At 41.2% G+C, this 19,258-nt stretch overlaps 2 protein-coding genes across 2 annotated transcripts in view; one reads left to right on the forward strand and one right to left on the reverse strand.

Annotated features, from left to right (window-relative positions):
• LOC108800660 (nucleobindin-2-like) overlaps window positions 1–18,800 on the reverse strand; it is a gene marked incomplete at its 3' end in the record, with an annotated part of 40,524 nt that extends 21,724 nt beyond the window's left edge. Inside the window, exons 1-6 of the mRNA XM_018572653.1 lie at window positions 18,674–18,800; window positions 10,730–10,841; window positions 8,315–8,422; window positions 6,530–6,662; window positions 5,694–5,797; window positions 1,605–1,790 (exon numbers count right to left, since the gene is read on the reverse strand). Coding sequence (XP_018428155.1) covers window positions 1,605–1,790; window positions 5,694–5,797; window positions 6,530–6,662; window positions 8,315–8,422; window positions 10,730–10,837 — 639 coding nt within the window. The remainder of the gene's footprint in view (window positions 1–1,604; window positions 1,791–5,693; window positions 5,798–6,529; window positions 6,663–8,314; window positions 8,423–10,729; window positions 10,842–18,673) is intronic.
• The window catches only part of LOC108800661 (tubby protein-like), an 81,650-nt gene continuing 80,236 nt past the window's right edge, over window positions 17,845–19,258 (forward strand). Inside the window, exons 1-2 of the mRNA XM_018572654.1 lie at window positions 17,845–17,878; window positions 18,711–18,864. Coding sequence (XP_018428156.1) covers window positions 17,845–17,878; window positions 18,711–18,864 — 188 coding nt within the window. The remainder of the gene's footprint in view (window positions 17,879–18,710; window positions 18,865–19,258) is intronic.

A 19,258-nucleotide genomic window follows, 5' to 3' on the forward strand; every position in this document is an offset into this window, starting at 1 on the left:
GCTCCTGTCCGCTCTGGCTTCCTTCGGCCGGAGCTCTGACAGTTCTGAGCTCCGGCCGAAGGAAAGAATGTATGTGAGGAGGATCGATCCCTGGGGATAACCAGGGATCGATCCTGCTCACAGCCTCCTCCCTGCAAAGACGTGAACAGGTGAGGGGGCTGGGGGGCTCGGGGGTGGTTGAGTGTAATATTTTACACAGTTCTGAGCTTCGGCCGAAGGAAAGAATGTATGTGAGGAGGATCGATCCCTGGGGATAACCAGGGATCGATCCTGCTCACAGCCTCCTCCCTGCAAAGACGTGAACAGGTGAGGGGGCTGGGGGGATTTATTATTATATTTGTGTGTGTGTGTGTGTGTTTCCAGCGTGCTTGGAAGTTGAAAGTCGTGCGACCTTACAGTAGAAGAAGTCAAGCAAAACAGATGACAAATGCACTCATCAGATGACAGATGACAAAACAGATGACAAACGCACGCACTCAACAGTAGAAGCAGTCGCACGCTGCCCATACACCTGCCGATTATCGTACGATCGCGGGATCACCCACAACTATCGTATGATAATCAGCAGGTGTATGAGCACTTTCAGTGTATGTGTATATTAGGCCTCATTCACACCTACAGTATATTTCAGGTGTGATTAGGGATTCCTGTGTCAGGAACTTGCGTTTTCCTGCAGCACGAATCCCTCATCTGCCGTTTACAAGTGGCAACTATCATAAGATAAGAATCATAAGATTATTTAAGTGGGTGTGTTTAGGGACGGAGTTAAGGCCGGGTAAGGGTTAGGTGGGGCAACTGATGGCTAGTAACTCTTAAGGCCTGGCTAGTAGCTCAGGACTTGAAATTTTGAGCCCTGGCCTAGGGGATGATAAGCAAGGTGATATACTTTCTGTATTCCTCAATACCAAAGGCTTTCTCCTTTTAGTGTGACTAGCTCTCCGAAACCATCCGTCATCACCCCAACAATGCAGGACACCGAGGGCTGTCCACATTCTGTAGAGTCAGACGGGAGGAGAACGATGAATAAGGTAATAATATCCCCTTATGCATCATCAACTAGGCAAAACGAGTAGTAAACCCTTGCAGTGGGGAGGGAGGCCCATTTTTCATTTGTTCCTGGAGTTCAGCTTTAAAGTGAATTTGTTATGTTCATCAAAGTATATAATTTAACGTTACTGGTAAAATGCAGGCACAAGTACTTGCGCATGTCTTCACATAAGTTTCTTTAGTCATGTGGGGGACCCAGAATCCCAAGCCCAGACTGTATCCAGGGCCACTCGAAGTAGGTGCTAAGCACCAACCCCTTCAGCCTTATACCCTACTTTCTGTCATTTAACTGTCAAATGCCAGAACCTTTGTGGTCAGTAGAGGCTTAGATACTTGACAGATGGAGATGAATCTCAGTTTGGATACAGGATCCTCTACAGGCACAAAGGAGCTCACCTGGAGAGAAGCATAGGTACTTGCAGGCTCCACAGAGTATATACTTTATTAGGCTCAGGTATATTATATTATGGAACATGATGGGTTCACTTTAACTGCCAAAAGTTGCAAGTTTAAACAAGCTGGTGACATAACAACAAGCTATGCTCTAGCACACTTACAGGTACGTTTACTTTGGGATGCTCCCTGTGCTTTTTCTTCAGCTCTTCATAGTGAGCCTCTTCCATTTTTCTTTTGTCCTCATCCAGTGACTTGAGATATTCCCTTCTCTCATGTTCCTTCATCATCTCATAGCGTTTGAACTCTTCATGTCGAGCAGCGTCATAGTTTTCTAGATCCTTTGTGGCCTAAGCAAAATCAAAAAGGAGGCTCATTGAATTCTTGAAAACAACATGTCAGATCATTGTGAGGGGTTTGATCATATGAAATTTGCTAAAAGAATAAGCTCCTCAATGCAAACACAATGCTGCAGCCCTCCGAGAGCTCCCTGACAAGAGCTAAAGTGACTACTGTGCCAACTGTCTTAAAAAACACTCAAAATGCATCACAGGTCAGAATGGGTCAGCCTACAATGCTGCATAGGAGCTGCATAGGAACTGCGAAAACTGCGCTCACAGCAGGTTGCTGGTTACCATGTAGTAATGCTAGTTGACTCAAGACCCAATCTGATTATTATTAAAGTGTAGTATACACACACGGACAAATTTATTGGTATCCTTCCACAACAAAGAAACCACAATTTTCTCTGAAGTAACTAAAAGATTGACAAAACATTTGGCAGCCGTCATTGTCTATTCCATCAAACGTTGCTGTATGATTTTACAGAATATTTTAAATAATAAAACATTAAAATTGCATGAATAAAATCATGGAACCCATAGCCTCATATTTTTTTTGCACGACCTTTAGAGGTAATAACGGCACACAAGCGATTTCTGTAGCTCTCAATGAGACGTTTGCACTTGCTAACACTCTTCTTGAGCAGCTCCAGCTGTCCTATGTTTTATGGGTGCCTTCTCCAGACTGCATGTTTCAGCTCTTTTCATAGATGTTCGATAGGATTTAGGCCAGGGCTTACTTCCGGGTCTCCGGGTCCATTTCATCCAAAAGAGTATTAAATACATTGATAATAATGCTAATCATTAGTAAGAAAACACTTCAAATCTAATTCTATGTTTAATCCTCCTGGATGCAGTGAACCCAGGGAGTGAATCCACTTAGTCTCATTCTGAGAGATCCGTCCGACGTAATTGTACCTTACTATGTGACCTATGAGGAACAATCAAAAAATATCTTAAAACGTTTCCAAGAAAAAGGATATAAAAAAGAATATACAGAAGACATACAGGGGAAGATAGTCCGATTGGATAGAAGTGAACTGCTGAAGAATAAGTCGACAAAGAATGTAAAAAATGTAATGTGTGTGAAGTTACTAATAACAGAATCAGAGTTAACCAATTCTCTACATCCGTGAACGGTAGAACCTTTACTATTAAAAAATGTATTACTTGTTCAAGTACACGTCACCTACTTGTTGGAGTGCCCATGTGGCCTCCAATATGTAGGTAGAACTACTAGGCAGCTAAAAGTAAGGATTCATGAACATATAAATAATATCAAAAACATAGTCTCTCTAAACACTTTCTATTATCCCATGGAAAAAAAACCCCAGGGGCTCAAACTAATAGGGATTGACAAAATGCATAAACACTGGAGGGGTTCTAACCTCAAGAGGCAGATCTCTCAGAATGAGACTAAGTGGATTCACTCCCTGGGTTCACTGCATCCAGGAGGATTAAACATAGAATTAGATTTGAAGTATTTAATGTACTCATTTGGATAATACTGGGACTCTTGGGTAAAAATATTTGTATACAAAAGGGGTGTTGTTTTTAATTTCATGTCTTTATGACATGATTGGATACCATGTTATCAGATTATGTAAATTTATTCATGGTGAGATGTATAAATTGTATCTCCCTAACTCAGCACGTACACCCTCTTTGAAAAAGTCCCAGTGACGAAACGCATAGGAAGTGGTGCGTGCTGTGTTACTTTCGTCTGAGGCTAGTTTTGTGGTGGACGCTTGACCAGCCTGCTGATGATTGTATACTTACTTGTAAGTTACATTTTAATAAATATTTTATCTCGATATACTACACTATTGTATCCCTTTTCCCTTTGTGGGGTGGATCGTTTAATCGAGTTGGGGAGCTCCTTGGATTTCGTTTGGTGTTTGAGGGGCGAGATGATTACCGAAATCTAAAGTGACAGCTGGAGGATCGGTATTGAAGTAGAGCACGCTCACCCTTGCTCAGCATGACCATTTGAATGCATGGTCAGAAACTTCTGGTGAGTGTTTTTATTTTCTTATTATATATATATATCAGAGGAGATCGATCATTGAAGGAAGATACTCCGTGATTTTCTTAGAGGCATTAGTTCCCAAATCACAGTATATCATACAGATTTATATGAACATTAATCTGCATTTGTGCACTGTTTGATATCGATCTATATGAACACTTATGCACTGGTTGATTTATTGGACACTTATCAAGTCTCATAAGACTGTATCACCTTGGATTCAAATAATTTATTTGAGGTTGATTTTATTAAGTTTATAAAGTTTATGACCTTTCTCATAGGGGTATATTTACAGGTGAAACTCGAATAATTAGAATATCGTGCAAAAGTAATTGCAGTAAGTTCTGCAAAAGGGGCCCAAACCAAGTACTGAGTACATATGCATGCTTGTACTTTTCAGAGGTCCGATATTGTTCTATGTACAATCCTTGTTTTATTGATTGCATGTAATAATCTACTTTTTTGAGGTTGTGGATTTGGGGTTCTTGGGGTTTTCATGAGCTGTAAGCCATAATCATCACAATTATGACAAATCACGGCTTGAATTATCTTGCTTTGCATGTAATGAGTCTATCTCATATATTAGTTTCACCTTTTAAGTTGCATTAGTGAAATAAATGAACTTTGCACGATATTCTAATTATTCGAGTTTCACCTGTATTTATTTGTTTTCAGTAATTGAAAGGTTCAGTGCGGTGCATTGTTTTAAGAATTTCACACTACATAGTTGGCACGGCAGTGGACTTTATATATATATTTAATTTTGACACTTAGCTTATTGGTACCCATTTAGCGCGGATTAGCTGTTGTTAAAAAAAAAGGTACATTAGTGTCTGATGGCATCTTCCATTGCTTTTTGAGTGATGGTGAGCTCAAGGAAGTAGGCCCAGGAGGAATTCAGTGTTAAAAGAAAAACCTAAAAAAGCCTGACTGGAAATTGCTCAAATGCATATTGACAGACCTCAATGCTTCCACGAGAATGTCCATTGGACAGATGAGACAATGCTGGAGCTTTTTGGCAAGTCACGTCAGCTCTATTTTTACGGGGGAAAAAAGGACCTTTCAAAGAAAAAAAACACTGTGCCTATTGTGAAACATGGAGAAGGCTCAGTTATGTTTTGTGGCTACTGTGCTGCATCTGGTACAGATTGCCTTGAATCAGTAAAGGGCACAATGAAATCCCCAGACTATCAAAGAATTCTGGAGTGAAACATACTGCCCAGTGTTAGAAAGCACTGCATATTTCAATGGACCTTGAACTTATTAATAATATTTGCAACTGTAGTCACAGTGACATCAAGCAACGTGGAGATGGGTGCATAGCCTTTGACGTGTTGGTCTATCATTTTTTTTTCTGACAGCCTCAGCCAACTCTCCTTTTTTTTTTCCATTTCCATTGTGGGGCACATGATACCAAATAGAACAGTAACCACTTTTCTCTATTTAAATAGTCTGACTGACTGATTACAAGATTGAAGACAAGTGTGATACTACTTACAGAACACAGTTAGTTGGAAATATCACTAAGATCCAATTATTTATAATCTTTTCCAGTTGTACCAAGCTATCTGCCCAAGCCATTTTAGTATATATTTTGCAGTAAAGGCAGTCATATATATGTCTTTTCAAACTTTCTTTGCTTTACTTCGGGACAAAGCAAAGGCAGGCAGATATACATAAGAAAATTGCTTATAATTTCATAACTTTTTAGGAGGATAGGCAAAGTGCATCAATGAGCTGTAAGGGTCTCAACAAATTTGTTCAGATCTATATAAACATTCGCACAAATTGGATCCAATAAATTATACTCTGGTTACATTATCATCAGGCAATCAGTGTGTTGTAAACAAAATAGTAACATCCCAATACTGTGTCATGCTTACAGCCTGGATCAATAATTCCAAATCCCGGGCCTCAAACGTGTGTTGGTTCTGGGGGTCCAAGTGCTCAAACTGCTTCAATAAAGCAAGGTGATCAATCTGAACATCTAAAAAACACAAAAGCAGTCAGGTTATTACAGTGAACAGATAATTAAATACTGCAACATGTATCATCTGTTATGAAGCAAAACATCTGTGTGCAAGCGTCACATACTAGCTCTAGACCAAAAAGCTATACTTGTGGCACATGAGTTGATGTTTTCTATGTGGCCTCATTCACACCACAATGCTCATGTAATGTGCAGTGTGGTAAAATACAGACGTGCTACATTTCTCCCCAGTACACTGGATGCCAATGCAGGAAAAAAAAGAAATATATATATATATATAGCCAAATCTCCAAAATTCACCACAGTAGTTCGCCACAGATTGTGCAAGGGGCAAAGAGGAAATCAACATGTAGTATAGTTCACACCAGCCACAGGATAAAAGGTTCAGTTTAAACGCCTGGCTGGTGTCTCTTGAGTGTCAGCAGTTTGTAGGGATGCTTTGCATTATTACCAAAGTCACCACTACACAAGGCACTGTTCCTTTTTTGATTTTTTTTAAATATTATTCCACCTAAGACCATGGCACAATGCATTTTAAGCTTCTAACCTATACAAGTTTTGAATTGCTTTGGACACACAGGACTACATTTATGCAGTGGGGGAAGGCTTGCATACAATGTAGTTGGTAGGAAAGGAGCCACGGCCTAAAACGTTAGTGGTTCCTGTGCTGCTCCAAAAAGAGGGTGTGCAAGTAACCAACAACAACCAGCCAAATGTGTCTCTACTTACTTTCCTCCATGGTGGCATCCATCTTGGCTTTAATTAGCATGCGGAGCCTTGACACTTCCTGTCGTTTGAGCTCATCCAGTCTGGTCCTCACATGGTGACTTACAAAGTCCAGCTCTTTGCTGAGTTTCCCACTCTGAAAAGAGAAGTGGGCATAGCCATTAAAGTGACTTTATAGTGTTTTTATACATATTTTTTTGTTGTATTATGGACTATAAAACTAAAATACTTAAAATATAGATTGAAATTTAAATCAGGTCAAACAGGACAACATACTGCATAATATATAATATTTTGTGTTCTCCCCTGAAGTCAGGAAGGGGAGTTCTAGTCTTCTTTTCATGTTAGCTATTCAGCTTTGCTTTATCCTACTTTAAGGCCTCAGGCTTTCCCTAAAAGGTGCCCATACACCTGCCGATTATCGCACGATAATCGGCAGGTGTATGGGCAGCGTGCGACCGCTTCTACTGTAAAGTCGCACGAATTTCGTCTTCCAAGCACGCTGGAAAACCTGCCGAGAATCGTACAATTTTCGGTGCGTTGGTGGCGTTCTCAGAAGACGAATGCCGCAAGCGCACACTGCCCTCTCCTCACTGCAATCATCGGAAGCCCTCCCCTCAGAGGGGAGGGCTTGTGATGATCGCAAGTACGATCTGCCTGTCCAAGATGGGCAGATTGTACGAAATTCTAATCACCTTACAACCAATCGCACAACTAAAGTCGTGCGATGGTTGTAAGGTGTACGGCCAGCTTTAGTCTACCCAAGCATGCTACTCTCCTGCTAATCAAATTAAAGATGGGGAACTAGCACTGCAAGTCTGACTTCAATTTTTTATCTTGTGTGAAAGAAGCCATTTTTGGTTTCGGCCTGAAAAATTCTGCTACAAAATGTGCGTTGCAATGCCATTCATTTCAGTGGCACCCGAAACGCGCCTCCTACCCGCAGTGTTATTGCCTACACTGAAATGTGTGGTGCGATTGCAAAAAATGTGCAGTTTTATTCTGAAGTAAACTATGTTTGTAACACTGCAGTTGTGTATTTTATTTTAAATAAAAGATGTTTTTTTTAATCCGATTAATAATTTAAAAAAAAACTAGTTGATTATGAAAATAATCGTTAGCTGTAGCCCTAGAATAGGGGCAGCAGCTCGTGGGGGCAGAATAATCCAGGAGCCCTATAACCCCCAAAACACTTTTACTCATCACAGGAAAGAAGTCTGACAAACATTAAAACATATTGGAGCTTTGAGCTTATTTTATTACTTTGATTACCATGACATGTGGTATGTGCAAGGGCAGAAATATAGGAGCTGCTACTGTTTTTTTTTTTGTTTTTTTTTTAAAAAGGTGCAGGCTTGAAGCCATCATCCCCAACCTGCATTCAGTAGCTAATGAGTCACTGATCTTTAACACGCATTTAGTTCAGACATCACTCGCTCCATGCTTATTTGAGATCAGTGATTCACTAGGTAGCAAAGATCAAGCAACTGCCTTGAAAACTGCACCTCCTAACAACAAAAGTTATTATATACCAGAAGGCATTGCATGCAATTCAGTGGCCTGTGTTCCAACAAATTCCAAAGATCAGCAATGTCATAGATGTGCCAAAGTGGAGGAATTAAGTCCAAACTCTAGAGATGATAATATCTTCAGTTGTTATGTTACAACTGTACTTTGCTCCTCCACCAAGACAAAATCAACAAACAGTAATGCAAATATTAGCTATGCCAGGACAGGCTGGAAGTGTGCCGTACACATTAAATAACTGGCTCTATTACACAATCTTACCTTGATGTCATCTGCATTGGCAGTTTGAAGTTTCTCGCGGAAATGATTGTCTGTTTCCAGCACGTCAATTACCTCTCGCAGATAGCGATCGTAGTACAGGCCAGTGTCCTGTGACAAAAGCAAGATTGTATGTTGGAAGGAAATATATGCTGCTCCATTTTATAAAAGAATATAACCAAAATTGAAAAAAAAATATATAACTTGTGTTGCAAACAGAGAACACAGTTTGCCTGCTCAGTAGGCAGATCATAATGGCAGTGCCAGCAAAAACAAAAAAAAACCTACTAGCAAACTTTAGCAGGCTTTCAATATACTTCAGCAAGCCAGCAATCCCAGTCTGGTCTGTGTTTAAAATCCCAACAATGGAGCTGCAAGCTTTGTAAATGCTTTATAAAAACTTCAAAATTTCAAAACATACCGCACAGGGTCTTGTCCAGAAATAGAAAGTCTTTATTTAAGGAGCAATAAGCGCACTGTCCATATCTCCCCCTGGATCCTCAACCCCAACGCATTTCACCATTAGGCTTAATCAGAGATACACTGAATGCTAAAAGAGTTGTTTTTCTAAGCACCAAATCACTCCACACAGGTGTGACTCATTCATCATTAGATCCTCGTTTAACCGTTCCGATGGCCTGACACTCCATTTCCCATAGTTATAACACAGCTGTATATAAGAATATTTATCCCTAAAATTCTCACAGTTTGTTATTTATGGATCTTCTATTGTGACTGAGCATTGCAAAAGTATAACCATTGGGGTCCGTAGAAAAAATAGCTATTGAGTAACTGGTCCGATATTCAATCAGTCTTTATAGTGCAACCATGGTAAATTTGGATCACGATTTTCACAGGAAACCTGTAGTGTTTCGTGTACTAAAAACTAGGAACTTCCTCTTTCACCTTGCTTGATGAAGCAAGCCACGAGATGGTGTTACTCATCCTTGCCTCATTACTGACAGAGAAAAAAAAAGAAAGTTTTGACTTCACCTGTATCCATCCAAAACACGTAATATATTGCAGCTTTCCAATCCTTAGGTGTGCTGGCTGCACTAGCTCACTTGTTTTTAGTACCCTCCCCGCAGGATGACAATGCTGCTATTCAGAGTGGAGCCACCATAAGTCCCCGTTCACACCTAGGTATACGAGGAATGCACGTCACATTTGCACATGATTTTCTCCAGCATTTATTGCACATCCCCATTGATTTCATTAGGTTCCTACACATGTGACAAAGGTGGGAAAGAAGAGAAGCTCATGTAGCAAAATTTCTGACAAGTGTCCTGCGTTTTTTTCCCATAGTTTGTGCGCATTTTAACTAGTAATGGCACTGCAAGCGCGTTGCGTGTTTTTGTCGGTTTCTGTTAATATGTGTCATAGCATGGATTTTCTACCCGTGTTTGGCACGTGTTCACGGATCGCCTAGGTGTCAGTGGGGACCAAGTGAGGAAGTGCATTACTAGATGGATCACCAGGTGAAAATAAAAAAGGCAAAAAAAAAAAAAATGAATGCAGCCAACACATTTAAGTATTGTCGGAAAACAATACAGCGAGAAGAATGTATTAAAACTGGTTCAGACAGAATCTGAAGCAGTTACCCAGGGCAACCAATCAACTGCTTTCATTTTCAAAGCTTAACTGAACAAACGGTAGAGAGAAGCTGATTGGTTGCTGTAGGTAACTGCTCCAGAGTCTGTCTGCTCCAGTTCTGATAAATTGATAAGTTCCAGTCATTTTGTTTTTGGGTTTAGATACACCTTAAGGCCCCATTCACACTGAGCGATTTATCGCGCGCTAATTCCCGCGATATCGCGGCTATTTACCGCGCGATATCGCTCTCCAATGCATGGCAATGGGGCTCTGTCCGTCGCTGTCGCGGGTCGTGCGTCGCTACAGCAGGACCCTTTTTGGAGCGGATTTTGCCGCGATTCTAGCTTGCTCAATGCAAGCATTTGCGCGATATCGCGCAACAAACGCACGATTTGCGAATCACTCAGTGTGAATGGGACCTTAGTCTGAGACAAATAGTTTTATCTGGCTAGAGTATTGTTGCCTCTGTTCACTGATGAGATTTAGCCTCACTAGCTGTCACAAAGTAACGGGAAATCCAACCACAGAGCAGGTGAGGGGAAATCTTCTAATGGAGATACCGGTAACTCAGTAATTCCCTAACAGTAAAAGAAGAGTCATCTGCCAAAAGGGAAACAAACAGCAACCCCCTCCGCCCCCCTAAAAAAACCAAAACCCTATTCTAACCAAAGTGTTTAACGGAAACTTTAATTTGAGAAATACTTTAACCCTTTTTAAATGTTAGAGCTCGTCATTAGAATAAAAATATAAAACGTTGTATATTCTCCTTGTCTTCAGCTGTAACACATCTGCCCTCACTATGTATGGAAGAAGAAGGGTACTTACTGCGGATTCGGCAGGGCGCTCCTCCTCTTGTTTTGGTGGTGCTCTTTCAATTGGGACAGCAAAACTGAGTCCCAGGATAGGAAACAGCAAAATATAACAGATCTTCATTGCACTGTAAGAAAGAAATTTTTTTTATTAACAGATCTGAATGATAAACACTAAATGTGACAGCAGTACTATTACTATCTATTGAACATGTCGATGCTGTAATCCCGGAAGCTTCAATAAGAGCAATTACATTCCAACCTGACCTTATAGCAGGTCACACGCTTGAACCTTTTAAATAATATAGGGGACTATATCTGTCATTGAAATCTTCTTCTAAAAAGAAGTCAAACTTGCCATGTGTCCATCTGTCTCCACCCTTCTCAACTCAGTACATCGTTGTAGAGGAAAGAACTCTGCCCCCATGATTTCAGCAGATGCATGATCTAATCCATTACTACCGATTGGCTGGTTGCGCTACGTAAATCTTCTCTGCTTAAGAAATACCTTTACTTAGAAAAAATAAAACATTTACACTCACCCAGTCCTCCGAGCTGGACTCAAGACCCGTCTAGTGAGCTGAAATAAGCCAGGTGCAGGTTGATGGCCCCAAGGCCTGCTTACTCTGCAATGGTCACTCCCATACAGGTTACCTTAAGGGCTTGTTCACACGATGTCCGGACCAGAACAGTTCACTCCTGCACTAAAAATGCATCCCAATGTGTTTTATGGGCTCCAGTTCTCCCCAGTTCCGTTCAGAAAAAATACTGCATGCACCCGAACGCGCCGAAAGCACACCACACAGCAGTTAGCAGCCGACAGCCCCACTCCACAAAAAAACAGGAAAAAAAAAAAAAAGGAACTGGAACGCATCCAGAACACGGTAAAACGCGCTGCACGCATAGCACCGTGTCTGCAGATCTGCACCAGATCGGGACCAGAAAATGGTGTGAACAAGCCCTCAGGCCATACTGATTTGCTTTATACTGAGCAATTCAAATTCTGTTTCAGAACATCTTTGAAGCAAGCCTTGGTAAAGTTCTGGCAAAGGAGCTTTTTATACAACCCGATAACAAGGGCTGAGAATGTTTATTAGGTTATGGCAAAGTAGATGTAATTTAAATAAAGGATTCTCAGAAAAAGCACACACACCGCAGTGACTGTATAACGCCAGAGGCAAGCAAGCAAGTCCTCCCATGTCTTTCCTCACAGATATTCCTGCCATGTATACAGAAACATGACAGAAAACGTACAGTGCTGGCAGGAATATGGAGTGTTTACCTCAGAAAAGGCAGCAGTTCTCTCCATAACTGAGTTTTTTTAATGAAAAGTGTTTTAATAAGAAAAGTGTTTGGTGCTCATAGAAACCTGTCATCTTCAACCATTATTTCTGCAGTACAGATCTTAAAAAGGAAAAAGAAAAGAAAAAGGATTCTGACTGGTTGCTATGGGCAACATGAACATTTCTTGTTAGCACAATTTTTTGCAGAAAATCCTATTCCCTGAAGATTTGAATTGTGGGCCATGAGCAGAAGTGTACCTATGGCAACCAAACAGGGTACCTCTCGGGGCTCTGGCAGCTGACAGGGTGACAGGGGAGCAACAGGAAGACAAGTTAACCACATGAAGACCAGGTGTTTACACCCCCTTCCTGTCCAGGCCATTTTCAGTATTCAGCGCTGCGGTACTTTGACTGACATTTTTCCCGTCACGCAGTGCTGTACTGAAATTCATTTTATTCAATTTTTTTGGGACAGATAGAGCTTTCTTTTGGTGGTATATAAATCACCACTGGGGGTTGTTTTTTTTTTTTTTACTATATTAACGAAAGGTTTGTGAAAATTTTGGGGGAAACATTTTTTTTTCCTGCATTCCGTTATAAAACATTTATTATTACCCAATTTTTAGGTAAAATATACAAGATGGGGTTACATCAGGTAAATAGACACCAAACATGTCAAGCTTTAAAATTGCACGCATCTGCGAAATCGCAAAAAACTACCATACCCAAAATTGGCCATAGGCGACGCTTTAAAAGCTTTTGCCGCTTATCTGTTTAGTGTTATCAGTGATTGATGGGCCTAACATTATTGCTCTCACTGCGATGTTTGCGGCGATATATAATATGTGCAGCGTATTGGGAGCAATCGTCGTTTTCGCACGTAAGTGGGCCTGGCTGAACAGACGTTTAAAAACGCCCGCTCAGATCCAGGGAGCTCCCAGCCGGCCGTTTTTGAACAACGGCTGGCCGGAAGGCGGTTAAGGTGGAACTTGACCCACCAATTTAGACAGTGTCAGTACTTGTACCAAGTACGGTACTTGGTATGTGAACATCCCTATTCAGCACCATGGCAACTGCAATCCAAATAGAGGCTAAGATGGCACCATCTTTGGCTGTAAGAGGTAGGAGGGTGTAGCTCCACTTCAAGTGCTTCTTAGGGTCCCTTCAGCAAAAGGAGCCCGTTATTCCGACCAGTATAGCCAGAGTACACGATTACTTCTAAAGGCTACAACCGTTTAGCCTTTTTTGGACGCGCCTCAATCAGGGGAACATTCCCCAGCACAATATTGATTAATAGTATGTGCCAAACATCTACTTCTCTCTCTTCTCTGTCCCCCAGCGCCACATTGTATCACTTCTCCTGAACTTCTGAGGACACAGTGAGGGCGGAGGAGCATGGCACTGGAGGACACAGGACTGGGGGGAAGAGGTGGCTTCCTGCAATGTAAAGCAGTGTATGTATGATGGGATCGCGTACAAGGGTGTCTCCTTGGGACGCTGTAAGTAGACAACCAAAAACAGGATATTGGGTGGAAAGAAGAGAATATATACATTGAGAGGCATCACATAAGGCAAGCATTAGAAAAAAACATACATAAGCTTTAATAGCACTTGAAGTTCTTGTCCAGATTTCTGCGTTAGTGCTTTCTGCAGTGTAGGGCTGCAACAACTAATCGATTATAAGGGAGAGAATTTTTTTTTTAATGCAACCAATCGATTAGTGGAAAAAATTATCGTGCAACTTATCGATTATGAAAATAATCGTTAGCTGCCTCCATACTGCAGTGCACTCCCAGGTGCCCCTTATATAGTATGCGGTGATCCTGCTAGAAGACCCTATCATTAAGAAGACCTAAGGTTTCCAGGTACAGAAAACTTAACAACCCAGGGCAGCCAATACATTTCACATTTACAGCTGTCATAGAAATTCAGAGGTAATTTCTGATTGGATGATTCCGGTTTACTGCCCTCCCAGTTAGCTTGTTTTATCTGCTTTATCTCATCACTCTTCACTCTTATTCACTCTTCACTGTTATTAAATACAATATATGTGACTAAAGGTGTGTAACATCTTAATCTAATAATACCAGTGTGACTAAAGTTAAAAAGCACAGATTATGTTTTCGTGGTAGGGAATATATTCAAAAGGAGTAAAAATATTAATGGGTAATTCAACTGGAAACTCCAATGCTTTCAGGCCGGTTGACAACAACGCAGTACAACAACACACTGCAGTGTCATGTGCATTGCCATTAATTTTGTAACTCCAGCCAAACTCAGGTTAAATACATACTGTATGTTAAAGCCTGATGTATGCATGATGGTGCTGGACTGATGAATGTGGAAATGGTTCTAAAGGATATAAAGTGGAATACGTTTTCCTTCTAGGACACAGATTTGCAGTGAAAGTAGTGTATGTGGACCTTGTTCTGGTCCTGGGCTGCTACCTCTCCAGTTACAATAAACAAAAAGCTCAGACGCTCAACTCTTGAATGTGTAATGAGGAGTGCCTAGAACAAATGTCTGCATTTTTGAAACGTTAATTGGTATCAAATATAGCCAACACATTTCGGGGGGGAAAAGCCTCCCCTTTACTTAGGGCTTGAGCAATGGATGTTAATGAAATCACGATCACATGCATTAAAGTATCTAAATTAAAGATGGATTAAAACTAACTAAAAGCGGCTTGCCAATCTTAGTGCCGTTGAGACCCTAATTTTCATCCAGCCTTAATTTTAGGTACTCTAGTGCATAATTTTGTGATTTCATTAACATCCATAGCTCAAATCCAGAGGTAGGGGGAGGCTTTCAACCTGAAACACTTTGAATATATCTTAAAAGTGGAACTGTACCAATTTGGTACCCCGATAGCTGGGCTGCCAGCCATGGATTGTTGTTCCAATTAAAACAATATTTGAGCTTTATTTCATGTTGTCTAAATGTGTGATAAAAGTGAATAAATAAAATTAACTGCCAAACATATTCAGTATGCTTGCCGATATGCTAAAAAATGTTCTGAAAAACAAAAACCAGGTTATTGCAAAGCTAAAGAAAAACAAACATACAAAACAAACATGAATTCAAGAATTCATTCATCTTGGAAACATTAAGGCTTAACCAGCTGTGAGAATGGGGTAACACCAAATGTTCCAAAGGCTATTTTCTATTCTAGCTAAACAATATTCAAATATTATGGGCAGTAGTGAATCAGGAAAATACTGCATTATGGCCACTAGATGGAGCTGAAGAGGATGGGAAATAAATACATCTTAGTAACAAGAGACACAATGTAACAATTGTAGGAGAACAAAGGAAGGAATTCACAGATAAATGTAATCATTACTACTGTGGGATCTGGTTACATTTATCTGTAAATTTCTTCCAGCATTCACTGCTATATTGTATCTCTTCTTACTTATAAAGTATTTATTTCCTCATCTAGTGGCCATAATTACATATTTTCCCTATTGACTAGTGCATAACATTTGAAAAACATTCAACCAGAAGAGAAAATACCCCAAGAACAATAACATTTGCCCCATTCTCAAAACAGCTGGTTAATTTGCACAGAACAAATGTACATGAAGTTTCGCAGGAGGAGTAGCTGTAATATATATATATATATATTTTAAATAGACCCCCTAACACTTGCTAAGGATAAAAGCAGACTAAGAGAACTTCCATTACTTGCTGTTCAGCCAAACTAATGGTATTGCTATGCGACACTGACCAGTAATGGGGACTTTGGTAACTTCGAGATTTGTTGAATATAGCCATGCCTGAAGAAGGAAACTAAGAGGCATATTTACAAAGCAGTACATCTGATATTCAGCAAACATTTACATGTGAATCTTCCAAGTTTGACAATGTTTAATGATAGTCACATTCACTGCTTCAATTATAGACGCCTAACTGTTTCCAAAAGCGTTCACCTCAAAATAGGTAGGTATCACCAACATGTCAGCAATAGGTGTCCTGCAGCCCCATGCTCTGAGCCCACAGAATAACAATAGCCACCTGGACATTTTCCTTTTACTGACTTTGTCAAATGATTCCCCACCTTTAAAGCCAGCCAGAAGCATCACAATCTGATTGAACCATCTCTTTTAGCTTTACCCAACGATGTAGGTAGATGTTTTAGATTTGAAGCTCTTACGAGCAGGGCCCTCCTTACCATTTTGTTTGACTTCTATTGGAACCGTAATGTCCTCCTAATTTTGTAAAGCTCTGCACAAACTGTTGGCGCTATATAAATCCTGTATAATAATAATGCGTAAAGCTCGTGACACACTGCACGCGAAGCCTTGCGGAGCAAAGTAGGGCTGCAACAACTAATCGACATAATCGATTATAATCGATTATTGAAAAAGTTGTCAACTTTTTCAATAATCGATTAATCGGCTTCCGATCAGTTGGCCCTGTTCACGGCTCCACACACGCTGCACCTCCTCCCCAAATCACGCTCACCGCTGCCAGACCCGCATCCACGCTTTACACGACGCACCTATCTCAGGCAGACCCTATCTCAGAAGCAAGTTGCTGGAAGACTGCTCAGGTAAGCCTGCACTTTCCCACACATGGTGCTCTATAATGTATTGCAGGGATTTGTAGTCCTCTATAGCTGATGGTACATTGTGCTGTATATTATACAGAGGAATACAAATCCCAGCAATACATTATACACTGTATGTATAATGTATTGCAGGGATTTGTAGTCCTCTATAGCTGATGGTACATTGTGCTGTATATTATACATAGGAATACAAATCCCAGCAATACATCATACACTGTATGTATAATGTATTGCTGGGATTTGTTGTACTCTTCTATAGTTGGTGATATTCTGCACTGCGCTGTGTAGAGGACTAAAAATCCCAGCAATAATACATTATACAGCGTCATGCGGAATTCCACCAGCTATAGAGGAGTACAACAAATCCCAGCAATAGTACATTATACAGTGGTGCAATGCCGGATACCACCAGCTATAGAGGACTACAAAACCCAGCAACAGTACATTATACAGCGCAATGCAGAATACCACCAGCTATAATGTACTGTTGCTGGGATTTGTTGTATTCCTCTATAGCTGGTGGTATTCTGCATTGTGCTGTATAATGTATTATAGCTGGGATTTGTAGTCCTCTATAGCCGGTGCCATTCTGCATTCATTGCTGTATAATTTTACACTTTCCATTTCACTATATTGCACACCACACTATTTGTTTTCTTTTTTACTTCCACCACTCGAAGCTTGCTCCTGTGATGGACTGCAATCTCAATACAAACTAGTAGTCCCATCACTGGAGCCATGTTTTAAAATGTATTTTATTGTTTATCCGATTAACCGATTAATCGAACTCAATAAATCGGCCAACTAATCGATTTTGAAAATAATCGTTAGCTGCAGCTCTAGAGCAAAGCGTAGCTGCGAGGCACAGACGTGCGCATGCAGTGTGTGAGTGCTTAGAGTAGCTGAGCGCGACCAGATAAAAGACTTTATCGTCAGCCAATGGGCTCATGCGTAACAGCTCCATGGACTTTCGCATCCTGATGGCGTGGGTTTATACACGCAAGCTGACATTTTTCATCTTGGCACGTTCAGCTACGCGAGCTGTCGCAAGCTGACTTGCTGGAGTGAAAATTGCACGACACACTGCACGTGAAGGTCCGCGCCTTTGCACCACGGGCTTGAATACATACCTGACAGGACATAAACTGTCTTTTCAGACCATTGTGTTGCTGTATCGCAAGTCAACCCAATATCCCACTTAGGTGCGCTGCACAATCATTCATTGGGAATGATACAGTCCCTCTTCCTTGTTGTTGTGATGTGTCCACGCCAAGCATGGAAGCAGATGCCAGCCCCATGTCTCTTCCAGGTTTGGAGGCGCTCAGCTGAGCGGGGTTAAATGCAGAAAAGTAAACACCTGCCGGGGCACAGAACTGCATGTTCCTGGCGTCAGGTGATAGGATTCGCACATTCCTGCTTCAGATAAGCATGGTATCACAAGGAAACACAACGTTTGAGAACAATATGCGATTCCTTCATCAGCCATCATTGTAGTTTCGAAACGTTGCGTGTCCTTGTGATACCATACTTATTTGGCATCAATAAAGACGGATCGACAAGGTGGACTTTGGTGTGCTGGCGACTTTGTCTTCATAGTTCTGTGTGGTGCTATCCGCTGGTCACTACAGCACCCACTGAAACTTCTTGAAGGTGATATGGGTAAAGTGTAAAAAAAAACGTGAATCTTTGCAAATATCACCACAACGCAGATGTGAGCGGGCCTAAAACCTCTATGAATGAACTGACCATGGACCATTATTTGATCTGTGGTCAGTGGATGGGAGACACAGCATAGTGCAATCAGGTCTTTCCCGGTACTAATACATTCCATACTGTACTGTGATAAATACATCCATTCATATCCATTATACCACTGTGATGGTATAATGGATATGAATAGAACACCAGATCTGCCTCCCTATACATTGTCATCGTCATCCTCCCTGTCCCCATCCTGACACTGATGACGTGCTCAGTCATCATCCATAGACCATCATAGGGATGAACATGACCCCATGGTAAGGTCTATTCTCCATTCCTCATCACGATCCCCCGGAAAGGTCAATTCTCCATTCCTCATCACGATCCCCCGGGACACACATACCTGCCCGGCTCTCGCCTGTTGTCGGTCCTCCTGGCAGGTGAAGTACTGACGCTGCTAGATGGAGCTCTCTACAGGTCCACGACACCCTTCCGGCTAATGACGTACCAGTCCACGACACATACCCACCAGAAACATGGCGGCGGCGGCGCCGCGCACACCGATGACGTATGCAAAGCGCTGGCGTGGCTATGGTAACTAGTACATAACGCTGGTGGATCGCCGTCATGGAAGTTCCTGCTGAGAATCATCGGAAAACCCAGGACTCGTTTTAGTGATATCATGTGTGTGGTTCTCCTATGTACATTCCGAAGATCATGATCTCGTTAAATAACAAAACTTCAATATACTGATTTATAGAAATTGGAGCAGACAGAATCTGGAGCACGGGAACCAATCAGCTTCTATCTTTCATTTTCAAAGATTAATTGAACAAACTGAAAATATAAGCTGATTGGTTACTATGGGTAACTGCTCCAGAGTCTGCCTGCCCCAGTTTTGATAATTCCCCCCAATGTATTTGTATTATCTATCTTATCTTTATACAGCCTGGCACATGGAGCCATAGAGGGAGAGGGTTCACAGAGT

The sequence above is a fragment of the Nanorana parkeri genome, unplaced genomic scaffold (genome assembly GCF_000935625.1).
Source record: "Nanorana parkeri isolate BGI_ZX_2015 unplaced genomic scaffold, ASM93562v1 scaffold2094, whole genome shotgun sequence".
Classification (NCBI taxonomy): Eukaryota; Metazoa; Chordata; class Amphibia; order Anura; family Dicroglossidae; genus Nanorana; species Nanorana parkeri.